Raw genomic sequence first — 18,866 nt, forward strand, 5'->3', positions numbered from 1 at the left:
AGGATTAGGAGATATTCATTTTGCCCACAGGTAAGCCATATTATAGGCTTACCTGTAGGTAAAAATTTTTTAAAAATGGGTATCCAACCACTTTAAATCCTCTGCCCTTGTTGTTTTAACTTTGGATAGTAAAACATTTTTTTCTTCTCCCAGTAATACAGCCAACTTCCTGTTTCTTGTCTGGTAAAAAGCCAGACCGGACAGGGGGACAGGGGGGGGGACCGGAGGAGGACACGGGGGGGGGGGGGGGACCAGAGAAGCACAGCGAGGAGTGCACAGGCGAGGACACGGGGGGAACCAGAGGAGCGCACGGGGGGAAACGGAGGAGGACACGGGGGGGGAAACGGAGCGCACAGAGGAGGACATGGGGGAACCGGAGGGGGACCAGACTGGAGCACACGGAGAACACAGAGAAGGACATAGAGGGGGACCGGAGGAGGATACAAGGGGCAGTCAGGAACGATCGGTACGGCGGTGGGTGGAGTTGCAAGCACTGATCTCCCTTTTCGGCTTGCAATACAGCAACTGAAAGCCGTCCGGGGTGGGGGGGGGGGGAGAACCAGCTGTCGGATGCTTTATTGAAAGCCACACAGGGAGATCGATGATTGTAACTCACCCACCGCCGCACCAATCGTCTCTGACTTTCCAGGTATCGGGTCAAGCAACGGAGCATTTGTACAAGTACTGCAAATGCTCGGTATCGGCACCTATACTAGTATCATTTCAACCCTAGTTGAAATGGATGCAGCCAGAATCAGTGGAGGGAGATTTCTGCAGCATATTTGGCAAGTACAGAATCACAGTATATATAAAATAATATGCAAAGTGGTTGGAGGGAAGCTTCAGAATGACAAAGATGTTTTTATTACAAATTATGTGAGCAGACTGCAGTTCCTCTTTAACCACTTAAGGACCGGAAGGATTTACCCCCCAGGCCATTTTTTTGTGATACGGCACTGTGTCGCTTTGACTGACAATTGCGTGGTCCTGCTACGCTGTACCCAAACAAAATTCACGTCCTATTTTTCCGACAAATAGAGCTTTCTTTTGGTGGTATTTGATCACCTCTGTGGTTTTTATTTTTTGCGCTATAAACTTAGAGCCTCAATTTTGAAAAAAAAAAAAAAAGATTTTTTTTTTTAACTTTTTGCTATAATACATATCCAAAAAAAAAATGTATTCATCACATTAGACCGATATGTATTCTTCTACCTATTTTTGGTAAAAAAAATCGCAATAGGCATATATTGATTGGTTTGCGAAAAAGTTATCGCGTCTACAAATTAAGGTATATATTTAGGGACTTTTATTGTTTTTTTTATAGTTTCTACTGGTTATGTCGGCGATTTGCGATTTTTAGCGTGATTGTGACGGACAAATTTGACCCCAAATGACACTTTTTGGGGACCAGTGACATTATTACATTGATCGGTGCTATAAAAATGCACTGATCAATGTAAAAATGTCAATGGCAGGGAAGGGGTTCACACTAGGGAGCGATCAAGAGGTTAAATGGTTTTCCCTAGGTGTGTTCTAACTGTAGGAGGGATGGGCTGCCTGGGACATGACAGAGATCACTTTTTCACGGGAACAGAAGATCTCGGACATGTCCCCTGTCATAATGGGGATCTGCCTTTGTTTGCAAAGGTAGATCCCCATTCTGCCTCTGTATTAGGCGATTGCAGGCTGCTGGTGGACATCGAGTCCTCCCGACCCACGAGCACGCCGCCGGCCCGCAACTGCACCTGGGCGAGCCATTAGGTGGTTAAAGTGGTTCTAATGGCTAAAGGTTGTTTGTTGTTTTTTGTTTTTTAACCTTAAAGCATTCTCTGCATTACGTGAAGAAACCTTCAGCCCTCCCTCGTCCTTACCTGTTCCCAATCTGGGTTCAGCGATGTGTACGAGAGCAGCTCCTAATAGGCTCAGAGACCACAGTGGGAGACATTGGTGACTTTTAATAACATCCAGTGAGGAGGGAGCAGGGGGCGGGCCGAGCTGGCTTGGGAGCAAGCTCGCATGTGTGCCCCCATAGCAAGTGACTTTGCTATGTTGAGCACTCGACAAGTGGGGGAGCCAGAAGTGCCAGCCGTGGACCTTAATGCAAAAACCATTGCACAGAGCAGGTAAGTATAACATGTTCTACAAAAAATCAAAATTAAGGCTTTACAATCACTTTAATTTTGTGAGCACAAGTAAAAATCTTTGCCACGTGACCATTTAGTTCCCTTTGTTGCACTTTATTTCAACCCACATGGCCAGCACCTATTATGTTGTAATGTAAACTGAATGAGAATCTACTCTGCCACAACTAAAAAACAGTAAAGGTTTACTTGTTTTCTTTTTTGTTTTATTTGTAGGTAACATGATTGAAAGGATAATTGTGTCATGTAATAACCAGCAAGATCTACAGGAATGGGTGGACCATCTACATAAACAAACTAAATTTACCTCTATGACCAATCCTACAATAAAGCCACACTCTGTGCCCTGTCATACAGTAAGAACCTCCTTTTATATTTTGGGAAGATCACTATCTTTCCTGTCATTCATGTTCAGTATAATTGTGTAAAATAGCAATAATAACTGCTGCAAATCAGTAATTATTATTGCTAGTTACTCAAGATTTGCTTGCACCCAACTTTTTGCATGTTTATCTAAAATGATTGTTTTGTTGCTAATCTCTGTGCAAAAATATATTAATATTTACTGTATGTCAATTATGGTGTGTGATGTATATCTCTGTCTCACAATGTTGTCACCCTATAGACAGTCCAATAGACAACTACATTTATGACAGGAGACAAACACATTAAAACCACTTTTATACAGTTATAGTGCTGTTTTTTGGGGGGAGGGGGGTGTTTAATCCTTGTTGTGTCATGTGGTTTGCCCCAACCTCTGGTAACTGCCACTTTTGCTAGCCAGCCTGAGCTGTTAGAGGAAATGGAAAATTAATGGCAGGATCAACAGGTAATGAAACTATATTAGAGAGAGCTAATAACATTACACATTGCTAGGTGGGTTAATGCTAGTGTCAGACTAAATCATATAGGCAACTTTTATTTGTCTATAATTACACGCATCGATCCCTAACCAACAGTTCACTGTTTTGTCGACCTGTAGTTTGGTGCATGTAAATGCTCAGTCTTTGGTTTGTTTTCCTGTTGAATTAATTCATCAGTTATCTAGCAGACTGGATTGCTTTTAAAGTGTTAATAAACCCAGTAATATGAAAAAATCTGCCGTGCCCACAGCTTATAAATCTTTTTACATTAAAATACTGCCACAGTATACCTTTTTTGGATGATCTGTATAGCATGGTTACATGATAAACTCTTCAGCGCTGAGAGATCAGGAAGGAGCAGATTTTACTACAGCCTGTATACACGCCCACATGTGTGATGTCAATATCATGTGACCTGGCTAGCTCTGATCAACAAGAAACTGTTCTCTCCAGCATAAGACACAACTGAGCATGTGCAGGTTGGCTACTCTGCCTTTGTTAGCTGGTGTTCCCCAGATAGACAGTGCAGGAGGGAAGGATCTGTGCATACAGGATAAAACAGCCTTTTTACACAATGCAGAGGATTAACCCCTTAAGTTCCACAGTGAGTATACCAAGCATGCTTTACTGCATATACAGACCGATTTTACTGTTGTGGGTTTAGTAACACTTTAATTATTGGTTTAAGTTTTGGCATTTCTTCAAAAACAAAAAACAGGGAATTCTTTTGACACCCTCTCTGTAAAAGCAGAATAGGATTTGTGAGTTTTTAAAATTACACTTGTAACCTTTTTAATGTTTCTATCCTAACAACTCTTTAACCAAAACCATCATATGGAATAAAACCATTAATTATTCTTCATAGAGGTTTTCCCTTCTCCTGGATCAACTGTGGGTATAGCGTTGTGTAAAAGGAGGTTTTCTATTTATTATTTCTATTGGTTGAACTAAATGGACCTTTTTACCAACCTAACCATGTAGCTAATTAAAAGTGCTGTTAAACATCAGAAATGTTTCTGGTACTGTATTTTGTGGTTTAACATTTTGTTTCAATGCATGTGTTTGAAGAACTACGAGATCTTTTTCTTTTGTGAATTCACTGTGCGAACATCAACATTTAGCATAATTGTTTGTGTTAATTCACACATAAAGGTTACATTTACATATGCCTATTCTAAAGGGTCAAAACCCGGTGTTCAAAATTATTCAAGCAGTACAATGCAGTTTGTGACCCTCCAATGCACTGAATATAAGAAAATGTAATATATATTTATATTTTAGGTTATTTTAGGTTAGCTATTGACATATACAGTACATGTATATACAGTACATACAATGATGGCATAAATTTGGACTAGATTAATATGTCTTAACCTTACAGTACAGAACACAGGCATAGTATTCATAGACGCTTGGTTATAGGCTCATACCTTACAATGATTGGACACTGGCAAGGCTTTCGAGGATACATCCCCTGGGACTCCCCTATAACTTTTCCTCACACATTGAATACCGAGTTTTTTGGTAGTGTTCTAAGGTAATGAAACTCTTGGCTATATTACTTTGAAGAATCCAAAGATAAATTACTACTCAACGCCTCGCTATCTTCTATATATTACAGTAGAAACCGTGCATCCAAAAATCTTTGGGAGCTGTACTTGGACCCCTCATTGTGGGGATGACCTGTAATGTTGCTTCAGGCACTGGCTCCTGCATGAACATGGGCATTCAACTTGGCACATAGTGCACTATGTTGTAATCAGCCCCGGGACAATGTACAGGTCCTGGGCCCTGTTCCATTTATATGGAACCCAGATCCTGAAGGCCACTTCAGGGGTATGCCCATTGCGATGGGCAAAGCCTGGACTCGCTACCGGGACCAGCAGCATGGACAATTAAGACATATTTCTGATCATTACTATAATCTGAGGTTATGTTTTAAATGTGTTTCATGTTCTGTGTAAACTTTTCAAACTTGAAGCTTAGGCTCAAGTGGATGATATTGCATCATACCATGGGCCATGCACTTTACTACTGTCCTGCCTACAAGGCATATAGGAGGCCTTCAATATCAGATCTTATGGATCCATATATTTACGTAACATTAGGCCCATCATTTTTGTTTTAAATAAGCATGATTTGACATAGCAATTAACTATATCAGAATGAGAGGTCTATATCCTGTACCTTAGATAATTATGGATAATATGTTCTCCAAATCATTAAGTATTTTCCATAGATCAAGAGATCATTGGGCAGTTTCTTATCAAAGACAATAAGACCCCTTTCACACTGGGGCACTTTGCAGGCACTACAGCGCTAAAAATAGCACCTGCAAAGCGCCCTGAAAGAGCCACTGCTGTCTCTCCATTGTGAAAGCCCTGAGGCCTTTCACACTGGAGCGGTGCACTGGCAGGACGCTAAAAAAAGTCCTGCTAGCAGCATCTTTGGAGCGGTGAAGGAGCGGTGTATACACCCCTCCTAAAGCGCCCCTGCCCATTGAAATCATTGGGGCAGTGTGGCTATACTGCCAGCATAGCGCTGCTGCAGCAGCGCATTGCAGTGGTTTTAACCCTTTCTCGGACGCTAGTGGGGGGGTAAAAGCGCCCCGCTAGCGGCCGAATAGTGTTGTGAAATTGACAGTGAAGCGCCGCTAAAGATATCGGCGCTTTACTTCTGACGCACCCACCGTCCCAGTGTGAAAGGGGCCTAAGATCTCGTAAGTTAGATTGCCTGACCCTAGGTGGTCACCAGAAGAGAGGTAAAGATTACTGCAACAAAGCTTAACTGCAAAAAACTGAAGATACACAGAATGAGGCAGGGTTTTAGGGGAATTGCCTCAGGGTGGCGTGTTCTTGAGAGCTTTTCCAGGGCTCATCTACAGGTACCTATAACCCAGGGTCTATGAAAACTATACCAATATTCTGTGCTGTACTAAAAGGTATGAAATTTACAGGTAAGTAAAATTTCTGCTTTGTACTTGTATGCTGGGTTGTTGTCATTAGCAAATCTTTAACGGCTTGGACAGTTCATCCTATGCATAAATTAAAAAAATGCATATGTACAGGTTATCTCTAGCGAAACTACATGTGGAAACAGTAGATCTAGCAATAGATGTATAATTTGAAGCTGTCCCATGCGCTTCCTACTTTCCCCCCATTTGGTAAGTGATGTCTCATATCACAGTAAAGGACCAACAGGGAGGCTCAGGAAATGTGAAGGCTCAGTTAGGTTATAAAATGATCTCTTGCTTTCTTACATCTGGTCTTGATGTATACACTAACCCCATATTGGAATTTTTCATGTTTCTATTGCTAGCTATATTCAGATTTTGAAGTATTTGTTTTAATAATAGTTGTGTTTTGTATACAGCTTCCTTCTCACCCAGTTACCCCATCAAGCAAGCATTCAGACCTCAAGCCAGCACCTCACACACCTGTGTATCACACATTGCCACACCTCTCACACCATGGAACGCCACACAGTACCATCAGCTGGAGCCCACTGGAACCACCAAAAACATCAAAGCCTTGGAGCTTGAGTTGCTTGCGTCCTGCCCCTCCACTCAGACCTTCTGCAGCACTCTGTTATAAAGAGGTAGGTGAGAATGAAAGTGAAAAATCACACTCAGTTAAAGTGGTTGTAAACCTCAGACATGACATGTGAACAAAGCATATACTTCTAAAGTGTATACTTGTCTCAATTAAGAGCACTAAGTGTCACTTTTTTCTGGTGCTTTTTTCTTCTGCCATCAGCATGAATCACGTCTGACAAGTTTTCCTGACCCCAAGAGAATAAAGGTGACAGGAGGGATCTTCAGCTGATTGACAGCCTCAGTTCTGTTCCATTGCTGTGTGGAGGAGGGTGTCTCTTCCCTCTAATCGGCTCTCAAAGCTCTCCTCACTGAGCTCTGCATAGTGTAACTTGAGTTCCCCACCCCCTGAACTCTCAGAGAGCTTTAAAACTCAGCGATGTGAACAGATGTCAAGGAGAGAGGGCTGCAAATAGACAGGTACAACTTATGTCGGAGGATTTGTTTAATTTTTGTGTATCACCTGAGGCCAGTCACTTCATTGGGTATATGTAAGGGTTTACAACCACTTTAATGTGCACAACAGTCGTGAGTGTATCGAATGGCTTCACTCTGGTCTCCTTGGGAGAACACACCTCTAACGCGTTTTACCCTATTGAAGGCTTAATCGTAGACACTTAGCTGTTATAAAAAACAAATGTCAATCTAAGACACTTTATTTAAAAAGTGACTCCTGGTTTTTATAAGACCCATGTGTATGCTGTATGCCAGCTTGTTCGAATCCATTTCTCCCAGCGCTTTAAACAGCCAGAAGACAGGTGGCACTGCAATACAGGAATTCTTTTCAATCAGCCCTCTGCACAAACCTTTCTCCATGGCTCATGATTCAGTTAATCTTACTAGTTATAGCTATGTGTGCCTCTACTGTTAAAGTGGGATTCAGTGCATTAAAATGAAAAACATTCAGTGTGCATCAGCTCCCCTCAGCCGCTCCTAATACTTGCCTAAAGTCCATCTAGAGCCAGCGATGTTGCACAAAAGACTTGGCTGTCTTGGATTCTCCCTCCTCGTTGGCTGAGACAGCAGTGCGTTGCCATTGGCTCCCGCTGCTGTCAATCAAAGTCAGTGAGCCAATGAGAAAGGGGGTGGCCGCAGGCAGCGGCTCCATGTCTGAATGGACACAGGGAGCTGCGGCTCAGCTTGGGTGCCCCCATAGCAAGCTGCTTGCTGTGGTGGCACTCAAGGGAGGGGCCAGGAGCACCTGAGAAGAGAGGGACCTGAGAAGAGGAGGATCTGGGCAAAACCACTGCACAGAACAGGTTAGTATAACCTGTTTGTTATTTTTAAAGAAAAAAAAACAAGACTTTACCTTTAAGCCCTCAATTTATTATTTATTTATTTATTACAGGTACTTCTACAGCTTTGTAAGCAGCGCTTTACATATATATTGTACATACACATCAGTCCCTGCCCTCATGGAGCTTACATTCAGATACATACTAGGGACTATTTAGACAGGAGCCAGTTAACCTACCAGCATGTCTTTGGAGTGTAGGAGGAAATATAAGTACCTGGAGGAAACACAGGAAAAACATGCAAACTCCATGTAGGTAGTGCCTTGGTTAGGATTTAAACCTACGATCTTAGTACTGCTAGGCAGAGGTGCTAACCACTTAGCCACTGTGCTGCCCACCCTCCCATGGGTGTATACCAGGCTGAACGCATTGAATACACTCGTAACTGGTACACATAAACAGAGTGTGGAGATGCTTCATCTTGCTGTGGACATACTATTGGGCTTGACAAGCCTTACTAGCTGAACCAGCACATGGTAGCAGCAATTGAACTGGCTGGAGCAGCATACTGGGGAATGTGAGCAGTGCTTCTCCTCTTTTGGGGTTTGTGCCGCTGTTCTACCCATATAGTTACATTTTCTGTTTTAACTATGAACAGCAACTGTCATTGACATTTGTTTTGATTGCTAAATTGTTTAGACAAATTATTCCTGTATCCCAACGTTTTGGGTAATAACTACATAACGATTAGTAGATACAAATTTGTGGAGGCCACTATTTTATTTTAAATACATTGTATAGATGCTACTATTCTGCAAAGTTGTTTGTTATTAGCCGTATTAATAATTTCCTTAAATTTCTGTAAGAAGATTAAGTAATAGAAGTTCTAGGCGGACTACTAAATAATTTGGTTTAAATACATAGATGTAACAATTTTGTCTGTCAGTTGACCTGTAATTTTTTTCTGTCAGTCTTGTTAGTTGCACAGCATCTTCCACATGGCACAAGTGTGGGAATGTGACAAAATAGCTTTCTATTTCAGTACCTAGATTACCTGCCCCTTCATTGGGCAATAACTTAGGAGTGTAAAGATGCTCGATCATTATCTAGGGAACCGAATACTGCAAAGCTGAATTGACTGTGACACCTAATTGAGTACATAGTGCAGCCGGGGTTTATGAATCACAAAATTAAAAAATTTTTGAAGCCTTGCTTTATGCAAGTCAAACATATGGTTAAAAACCCGCTCAAATTTTTATTATTGTCAGGGCCTTCGCTGGGGAGATTAATCACCTCTGTTCGTTCTATAACCATTGTTGTCACATGAAAATACATAGAGCAAATGTCTTCCAATAGGAAAACAACGTAATCCTCGTACACAGAGTGCAAGACTTTAGATCCGTGTGTACATCTGTTTAACAGAAGCCGGCTTCTGTCAAATGGACATGCTAGCAAACCAGCATTCATGTATTCTGGTTGTGGGGGGGGGGGGGGCACGCCTGTCGGAATACAATGGGGGAGATTTACTAAAACTGGTGCACACAGAATCTGGTGGAGCCTAGTAACCAATCTGCTTCCAGGTTTTATTGTCCAAGCCTTATTGAAAAAGCTGAAGTTAGAAGCTGATTGGTTACTATAAACAGATTCTGTGTGCACCAGTTTTAGTAAATCTCCCCCAGTGTCTTAGCAGGAGAGAATCCCACATCAACATCACTTGTGTTGCTGCAAGGGTCTCCTGTATGTTGTGTAGTTATTTATTTATTTATTTTATTCAACCTGTTGGTTAAATGAAAAAACAAACAAAAAAAAGTGAGCACCCAGCATAAGAGATGATTTCCCTCACTTTGGAGGGGTTTCCTCTCTTGTCCTGTTGTGTGTGTGTGTGTGTGTGTGTGTGTGTGTGTGTGCGCCTATGGGACATGAACTGAAGGAAAATGTCCCCAATGGAGCACAGGTGGCATTATAAAAAAAAGAGGTTTTAACCCTTCCATACTTAAATGGAAACTAAAAAAAAGTTTTGACTGTAGATATACTGTATGGTTTTGAATGGAATCTGTGTTGTACATAATGGAAGATATACATTAACTAGCTGCCAGCCAACTTGTTCATCACTTTGTTTTTGCTTCTTTGTTTCCCTCTGTATTAGAGGATGTCTTGTATTCTTAAGGTAAGGGGTAGACTTACCTTTGTTCCCTTGGCATGTTCTGCTGTAGAGCATATATTCTGCACATTGTGGCTATATCACTTTTGATAGAGGTCTCCTCCCTGTCAAAAAAGACCACTTGTTTTCCACATATGGTAAACAAAAGATGTCAAGCCCCCTCCCTATTAAAGATCCTCACTCCACATCTATTCCTACCTTTGTTCCTTAATAGTTGGATTTAATTGATTTGTCCCTGAATTTGACACACTACCTTCATGCTCATCTGTCACTTGCAGTGTTCACTTAACCCAAGTAAGCATGAGACTGCCTTAGCATAGTTAACCTAATATACATGTTAACACTTATTCACAATGTTTACTTGCTATTAAATAAATATACTTGTATGCAGTTAGAGAAACTGAGAAGAAGTGAAAAAATCAATATATACATCAAGTACCATTGATCAACCTGTTAGTCTGTGTGTACCTAGATATCCAAATGCTTATATGCAGGCCTCATGTGCTAATTTGTATATAGTAAACTTGCTTCTCTTGTACCTGAAGATGTTTTAAATAGCCTTGTTTTTCAACAGGATCTCAGTAAAAGTCCCAAAACAATGAAAAAATTACTTCCCAAGCGCAAGCCCGAAAGGAAACCATCTGATGAAGAATTTGCACTGAGAAAAAGTAAGTTTCTGAATTGGCTGCTGAAAAGAACTCTACTATATGTGATGTATGCTTAATGTGAATGATCATTTCAATACCTTTACTTGTATTAATAGGTACATTTTTACCTTTGCCACATTTTTTTTGGATGTTTACATGAAAAGTAGAATGCATTTTATTTAAGAGTGGTGTACTAATATGCCTTGCTTTGAAAGGTTTTGTTTTGAACATTTTTACGTTGTTTCTTTCAGATTGCTCTGCTGTGAAAGATCATTTAACACTTTTTTTGTAGCAGTGTTTTCTTCTTTTCTAATTACAATTGCAGTAAGGTGCTCTAAACCAGTGATTCTCAAACTTTTTGTCACACTAAACATTTTCACGGCACACCTAAAAAGATTTAGCAATTTTTGTACTGAAGAACTGATTTATTTTGACATATACAGTATCTCACAAAAGTGAGTACACCCCTTAAATTTTTGTAAATATTTTATTCTATCTTTTCATGTGACAACACTGAAGAAATGACACTTTGCTACAATGTAAAGTAGTGAGTGTACAGCTTGTATAACAGTGTAAATTTGCTGTCCCTCAAAATAACTCAACACACAGCCATTAATAACAGCTGGCAACAAAAGTGAGTACACCCCTAAGCGAAAATGTCCAAATTGTGCCCAAAGTGTCAATATTTTGTGTGGCCACCATTATTTTCCAGCACTGCCTTAACCCTCTTGGGCATGGAGTTCACCAGCTTCTCAGGTTGGCCCTGGAGTCCACTTCCACTCCTCCATGAAGACATCACAGAGCTGGTTGATGTTATAGACCTTGCACTCCTCCACCTTTCGTTTGGGGATGCCCCACAGATGCTCTATAGGGTTTAGGTCTGGAGACCTGCTTGGCCAGTCCATCACCTTTACCCTCAGCTTTTTTATCAAGGCAGTAGTCATCTTGGAGGTGTGTTTGGGGTCGTTATCATGTTGGAATACTGCCCTGCGGCCCAGTCCCCGAAGGGAGGGGAACCTGCTTGGCTTCAGTATGTCACAGTACATGTTGGCATCCATGGTTCCCTCAATGAACTGTAGCTCCCCCTGGCCGGTGTCTTGCCGAGAAAGTTCCCTCGGCGGATAAGGACCCCCCCTGTACTGCGCAGGCGCAGCGCCTGCGCAGTACGAACTACTATCAGCCGCCGGAGATAGCCGAAGCTCAAAATCTACAACCAGCTGTACACGGAGCCTGCGCCCTGTGTCCAGGTTCCTTCCCCACCATCCAAGTGGATCTAGAGGGGGAATAAAAAAGAGCTGAGCGAAGCGAGGCCGTGCCCGAAGCGAGGCGAGCGAGCCCATGAGGGGCCCTCTTACAGGCGCCGTGTACAGCTGATTTTCACCTATTCCCCTTCGGCTATTTCCACCGGATCCTACTGCGCAGGCGCAGCGCCTGCGCAGTAGAGGGGGGTCCTTATCAGCCAAGTGGAACTTTCTCGGCAGAACACCGGCAGCACTCATACAGCCCCAAACCATGACACTCCCACCACCATGCTTGACTATAGGCAAGACACAGTTGTCTTTGTACTCCTCACCTGGTTGCCGCCACACACGCTTGAAACCATCTGAAATAAATAAGTTGATTTCCCCAGTTGTCTTCCAGGACAGCCCTTGAGAGATGGAGTCCCTCCCATCGACCCAGGAAACACATTGCCAAAACAGTTCAAAAGGCGGTCCCTCAGGTCCCTGGTCAGTCATTTGTGTTTCCTCCGTCGGAGGAACATGTTGCCAGGAACCAGAGAAGGACTCTATCTTTCAGGGGCTGCTGAGGGGTGCGGAGCCGCACAGGGGGACCGGGTCCTATCCAGCGGCTCCAATCTAGTCCTACCTTCTTAAATTGGGGCTCGGGTACCGTCCAGCTGACAGGAGCAGACCCGTTACCCCCCTCCTTCCAGTGCCGAGGTGTGCCAGGGACAGGTCGGCGAAGGTTCCCCCCAGGAGCAGTGCATATGGTTCCTTCCATCACAAGCTCCTTGCTACAATAGCGGTGGGGGTCGGAGACGCCGAGCGTCATTTCCGGCGGAACCGCGTCATCCTGTGTGCCGAGACTTCCAGTTCCGGGTCTCTACAGGCACAAAGAGGAGGGGAAGGCCCACGCTGAGGCCTGCAAGTCCCGACCAGTGTCCAGCTATACCGGACTAGCGGCGGGACCCGGAGCGTGAGGGGGACCATGGAGGCTACTTCCCAGGACACTCCGGTGGAGGCAGACACCAGCCAAACCCAGGTAGGCTGCTGGGCAAGCCCTTACTGTGGTTTTTTCTGGGGTTTTTGTTGTAAGGCTGGGATTTGTAGTACCCCATGGTGGTGGTTACCTCACAGTCCCGGGTGGATACAGTGGTGGTTGCAGCACAGGTGTTTTGAGAGTTAAGAGGTTTCCTGATTTCCTGATGCTAAAAAAGTCTATTCTTTATTTTAGGGGAAGGAAGCTCCAAGGGAAGACAAGTCAGGCCGCAAAAAATGCCCTAACTGTGGAAATAAGTTGTCCTCAGGCTCTAACAAAGCCTTATGCAAGCAGTGTATTGCAGGCTTACTCAAAACAGAGGCAGACTCTCCTTTGGCAAAATTCCTTGGCTCCTTTAAAGATGAGATGGCATCAACCTTTAAATCTCTCCGCGAGTTAATCGCAGATGTAGGCACGTCTGCTTCCACCAGTAAAGCAGCTGCGATTCCCTCCTCACCATGCCTTACAACACCCAGTTCAGGGGAGCCTCGTACAGTCAGGGAGCATAGCCCCGTGTTAGTTAGCCCTGAATCCTCTGACGCAGATTCAGATGAGGATCAGGCTGTGGCTAACAAAGTCGCAAAATACAAGCTGTCTCTGGAGGATGTAGACGAGCTGTTGAGCGCCATTTATGATACGCTGGAAATTGATGAAGAAGAAACTCAATTAACCAGACATGATAAAATGTATGAGGCTCTGGGGAAAAAGAAAGCTAAGGTATTCCCTATACATAATGTGCTTTCTGACCTTGTCCGCAAGGAATGGGCCGAGCCAGATAAAAAAGTCTTCTTCCCAAATTCCCTAAAAAGGAGATTCCCCTTTGATGAGAGCCCAGAGGCGGTCTGGAATAAAAATCCTAAACTAGACGCCCCTATGTCCAAAGTCTCAAAGCAGTCTGACCTTGCTTTTGAGGATATGGGTCATTTAAAGGACCCAATGGACAGGAAAACAGACATAGTCTTAAAGAGGGCCTGGGATGCTTCTATGGCAGGTTTAAAACCAGCTCTGGCCACTTCTTGTGTAGCCAGGAATCTCTGGTTAGCCCAACTAGAAGAGCATCTTAAGGCAGGCACGCCTAGGGGGGAGATCTTAAAAACCTTCCCTATGCTTTTTAAGGCGACAAGTTTCATCTCTGACGCCTCCACTGATGCCATTAAATTTACGGCTAAAACAGCAGCGCTTTCGGTCGCAGCTAGGAGGTCAGTCGGGATGAAAACTTGGGGGGGAGACACGGCGTCTAAAACACGCTTGTGCAGTGTCCCCTTTACAGGAGACTTAGTCTTCGGGCCTGAACTAGATACCGCCTTGGAAAGAACGGCGGATAAAAAGAAAACCTTTCCCATTAAAAAGAAAAATTTTCAAAGAAAATTTTTTCGTCCCTCAAAGGAACCCTCTAAGTCAGAGAAGGAGTTCAAGCCCAAAAAGCATTGGACAGGACAAAAAGGGAAAGGAAAAGGGGGCATACTTTTTAACCGCCCCAATTCAAACCCCAAACCCCAGTGACATCAGGGTCACGGTGGGAGGAAGATTAATGAACTTTCTCCCACAGTGGGAAAAGACAACCTCAAACGAGTTTGTCTTGAACATTATAAAAAGAGGGTATGCGCTGGAGTTTCACAGCGACCCACCCTCAAAGTTTCTTGTGACAAAGCTTCCAAGACACTCAGAAAAGGCCAAGGCCTTGCCTCTGTTAATAGGGGAAATGGTGGATCAAGAGGTATTGACACCAGTCCCTATTCAGGAACAGGGGGACGGTTTTTACTCGCACATTTTTGTGGTAAAAAAGCCGTCCAGGAGATTCAGACTAATCATGAACCTCCGACCTCTGAACCGCTCCATCCGATACACAAAATTCCGGATGGAGTCTATCTACTCAATAAGAAATCTACTCCAAAAAGAGGTGTTCATGGCTACCCTGGATTTAAGGGACGCCTATCTGCATATCCCAATAAGGAAGGAATGCCAGAAATTTCTTCGGATGGCGATTCAGATGGACACCAAGGTTTATCATTTCCAGTGCAGAGCACTCCCTTTCGGACTGTCGTCCTCCCCGAGAATCTTTACCAAGGTTCTCGGGGAGGCATTAGTTCCGTTAAGACTACAGTCAGTCACGATTATTCCTTATCTAGACGACTTACTCCTCACGGCCCATTCGGAGAAACAACTTCGTCGGGACCTAGAGTTGACACAACTCAACCTGAGGCAGTTGGGATGGATAGTCAGTCTGGAAAAGTCCAAGACTACCCCAACACAGGAAATTTTGTATTTGGGGTACAAGATCCTGTCAGTAGAGCAGAGGATAGTCCTGCCAGAAGAGAAGATATTGAATTTACGCCACAGAATGTCTTTTCTTCAAAGCAGCGCCAAGTGTACAGTGAGGGAGGTGATGTCGGTCTTAGGACTGATGACAGCAGCCATTCCAGCTGTACAATGGGCCAGGTTCCACCAAAGAGACCTTCAGAGTTTTCTGTTGGAAAAATTAAAAGACAGGGATCTGGAAGAAGAGGTTTCAATCCCCACCAGAGTAAAACGCTCCCTCTGGTGGTGGAAAGACTCAGAGAATTTGAACAAAGGGGTTCTCTGGATCTCTCCCATCACATCCATACTAACTACGGATGCGAGCAGCTGGGGGTGGGGAGCCCACCTCAACTCAGATTGGGCACAAGGCAGGTGGACGGCAGAGGAGAAGCTCCTCTCGTCCAATTGGAAAGAGCTAACAGCGGTCCTCAGGGCTCTGTTATTCTTTCAGAATGCAATACAAGGTCATCATCTACAGGTCCGTTCAGACAATATGACGGCTGTAGCGTATATAAACAAGCAAGGGGGCACCAGAAGTCGTCGACTAATGCTGGTGGCCAATCGCATGTTTCTATGGGCAGAATCCAATCTGACTTCCATCTCTGCAGTTCACCTGAAAGGGGAGCTCAACAACACGGCAGATTTCTTGAGTCGACAGCGAGTGTCGAATCAAGAATGGTCTCTACACCCAGAGGTGTTCAAATATATAGCAGCTTACTGGGGAAATCCAGTAATGGACCTGTTTGCAAGCAAGGAGAATGCAAAAGTTCCAAATTTTTGCTCGCTACACCCAGGAGATCAGCCCTGGGCAGTAGACGCCTTACAGACCCCATGGACCTTCAGTTTAGCGTATGCGTTTCCTCCGCTTCACCTTATCCCGAGGGTTTTGGCGAAGTTTCTAGTAGAAGAAACGTGTCTAATCTTAGTGGCACCGTTTTGGCCCAAGAGACCATGGTTCACAACGTTGCTACGGTTGACAGACCAACCTCCTCTGAGGCTTCCCTGCAGACCAGACCTGCTGTCGCAGGGACCTCTCTTTCATCCACAAGTATCCATGCTGAACCTCTCAGCGTGGTTACTGAGGAGGAAATTTTGAGGAGCAAGGGCCTGTCTGACAGAGTGATTCAGACCCTGCTACAAAGTAGAAAACCTGTCACTCAGGCCATTTACAGGAAAGTCTGGAGAAAATTTAACAGCTGGTTGAACAGCCGAGGGGAGGTAAATACGGATACAGCAAATATCCTGCAGTTTCTCCAGGAGGGGATAGACAAAGGGCTAACTCCTAGTACTATTAAGGTCCAGATAGCGGCCTTAAGTGTGTACTTAGAGAAAAGATTGCAGGAAGACCCCTTTATTGCTAGGTTCTGTAAAGCAATCTCCAGACGCAAACTGGTTAGACTTAACATCGCCCCATCCTGGGATCTATCAGTTGTTCTAAGGGCATTTTTGGGGTCACCTTTTGAACCTATCTCAGAGGCCTCTCTAAGACTGGTCACTTTCAAGATGGTACTACTTGTGGCAATCACTTCAGCACGCAGAGTTAGTGAGATCCAAGCTCTCTCTGTCAGAGAGCCATTCCTCCAAATTTTGGAAGACAGAGTCATCCTAAAGACAGACCCTGGGTTCTTACCAAAGGTGGCATCTAATTTCCACAAGATATTGTCCTCCCTTCTTTCTGTCAAAAGGCTTCAAACGAGAAAGAAAGGCGTTTTCATTTACTAGATGTGAGGAGGTGTATCCTAGAGTATCTTGGGGTAACCAATCCATTTAGAATCTCAGATTCACTTTTTGTTCTTTTTTCTGGACAACGTAAGGGGCAAAAAGCTTCTAAAGTCACCATATCTAGATGGATTAGGCTAGCTATAGCAGAGGGCTATAAGACAGAAAACAAAGATCCTCCTGGGGGTATTAAAGCCCACTCCACAAGGGCATTATCAGCATCCTGGGCAGAAAGAGCTGGTGCCACCCCGGAGCAAATATGTAAAGCAGCCACGTGGTCAAGCTTTTCCACCTTTACAAGGCATTATCGACTAGACTTAATGTCCAGTCAGGATCAGGCTTTTGGGAGAAAAGTTCTCCAAGCCGTGGTCCCCCCCTAATCTGGTGAGTACTTGGGGATCCTCTCAAGGGCTGTCCTGGAAGACAACTGGGGAAAACTGGAGTTAGACTTACCGGTAACTCCTTTTCCAGTGGTCTTCCAGGACAGCACGATCCCACCCTTTTTTGATTATGTGAATGTACTAACATTATTACCTGTTATGGTTATGTTTTTTGCAGTTCCATCCTTCGGTTCTTGGTGAATGACTGACCAGGGACCTGAGGGACCGCCTTTTGAACTGTTTTGGCAATGTGTTTCCTGGGTCGATGGGAGGGACTCCATCTCTCAAGGGCTGTCCTGGAAGACCACTGGAAAAGGAGTTACCGGTAAGTCTAACTCCAGTTTTTGGTCTCATCAGTAATCCATGTCCTTAGTCTGCTTGTCTTCAGCAAACTGTTTGCTTTCTTGTGCATCATCTTTAGAAGAGGCTTCCTTCTGTGACGACAGCCATACAGACCAATTTGATGCAGTGTGTGGCGTGTGGTCTGAGCACTGACAGGCTAACCCCCCCACCCCTTCAACCTCTGCAGCATTGCTGGTAGCACTCATACGTCTATTTTCCAAAGACGACCTCTGGATATGACGCTGAACACGTGCACTTAACTTCTTTGGTTGACCATGGCGAGGCCTGCTCTGAATGGAACCTGTCCTGTTAACCACCTACAGGCCGGAAGATTTTCCCCCTTAATGACCAGGCCATTTTTTGCGATACGGCACTGCGTCGCTTTAACTGACAATTGCGCGGTCGTGAGATGCTGTCATCAAACAAAATTGACGTCCGTTTTTTCCCACACATAGAGCTTTCTTTTGGTGGTATTTAATCACCTATGGGGTTTTTAATTTTTGCGCTATAAACAAAAAAAGACAAACAATTTTTTTTACTTTTTGCTATAATAATCAAAAAACAAACAAAAAAAAAATTTCTTCATCAGTTTGGGCAATATGTATTCTTCTACACATTTTTGGTAAATCACAATAAGCGTATATTCATTGGTTTGCGCAAACGTTATAGCGTCTACAAAATATTGGATAGATTTATGGCATTTTTATTATTTATTTTTACTAGTAATGGCGGTGATCTTGCATTTTTAGCGGGACTGCGGCAGACAGATCGGACACTTTTTTTGGGACCATTGACATTTAAAAAATAAATGCAGCGCTTAAGGAATACAAACACTCCCAGGGTCACCTTAGGGGTAAAACAACAGAGGGAATGGATACTCTTACCCAAAGCGTGGACACACACGCCAGACGGCGGTGGGTCGACCAAGCATAAGACAATCGTTTCCAACAGGCTCTCCAACCGTGACCTCTGCAGTTAGATGGTGTATACCTGCGTCTATATCCAAGGGGCTCAATGGTGGATGTTCACAGCAGGGCTCCAGGTGCAGTGTTTTCCTTTCCATAAATCATTTTATTCACTTGCAATGGAAACTCTGAACTTGATAGAAAAGGGAGGGAATTTATGCTTGCTGAAGCAGTAAAATTTTCTATCAAGTTCAGAGTTTCTGTTACAAGTGAATAAAATGATTTATGGAAAGGAAAATACTGCACCTGGAGCCCTCGCTGTGA

General features: G+C 43.8%; 1 protein-coding gene across 7 annotated transcripts in view; it reads left to right on the top strand.

Moving 5' to 3' along the window:
- Positions 1-18,866, top strand: part of ARHGEF7 (Rho guanine nucleotide exchange factor 7) — a 271,356-nt gene that overhangs the window by 191,106 nt on the left and 61,384 nt on the right. For 4 of the 7 annotated variants that reach the window (XM_073614508.1, XM_073614510.1, XM_073614511.1 and 1 more), the window contains 4 exons: positions 2,358-2,497; positions 6,377-6,601; positions 9,978-9,998; positions 10,567-10,660. In XM_073614508.1, coding sequence (XP_073470609.1) covers positions 2,358-2,497; positions 6,377-6,601; positions 9,978-9,998; positions 10,567-10,660 — 480 coding nt within the window. The remainder of the gene's footprint in view (positions 1-2,357; positions 2,498-6,376; positions 6,602-9,977; positions 9,999-10,566; positions 10,661-18,866) is intronic. The other 3 variants (XM_073614513.1, XM_073614509.1, XM_073614512.1) reach the window with 1 other exon arrangement.

The sequence above is a fragment of the Aquarana catesbeiana genome, linkage group LG02 (assembly GCF_042186555.1).
Source record: "Aquarana catesbeiana isolate 2022-GZ linkage group LG02, ASM4218655v1, whole genome shotgun sequence".
Classification (NCBI taxonomy): domain Eukaryota; kingdom Metazoa; phylum Chordata; class Amphibia; order Anura; family Ranidae; genus Aquarana; species Aquarana catesbeiana.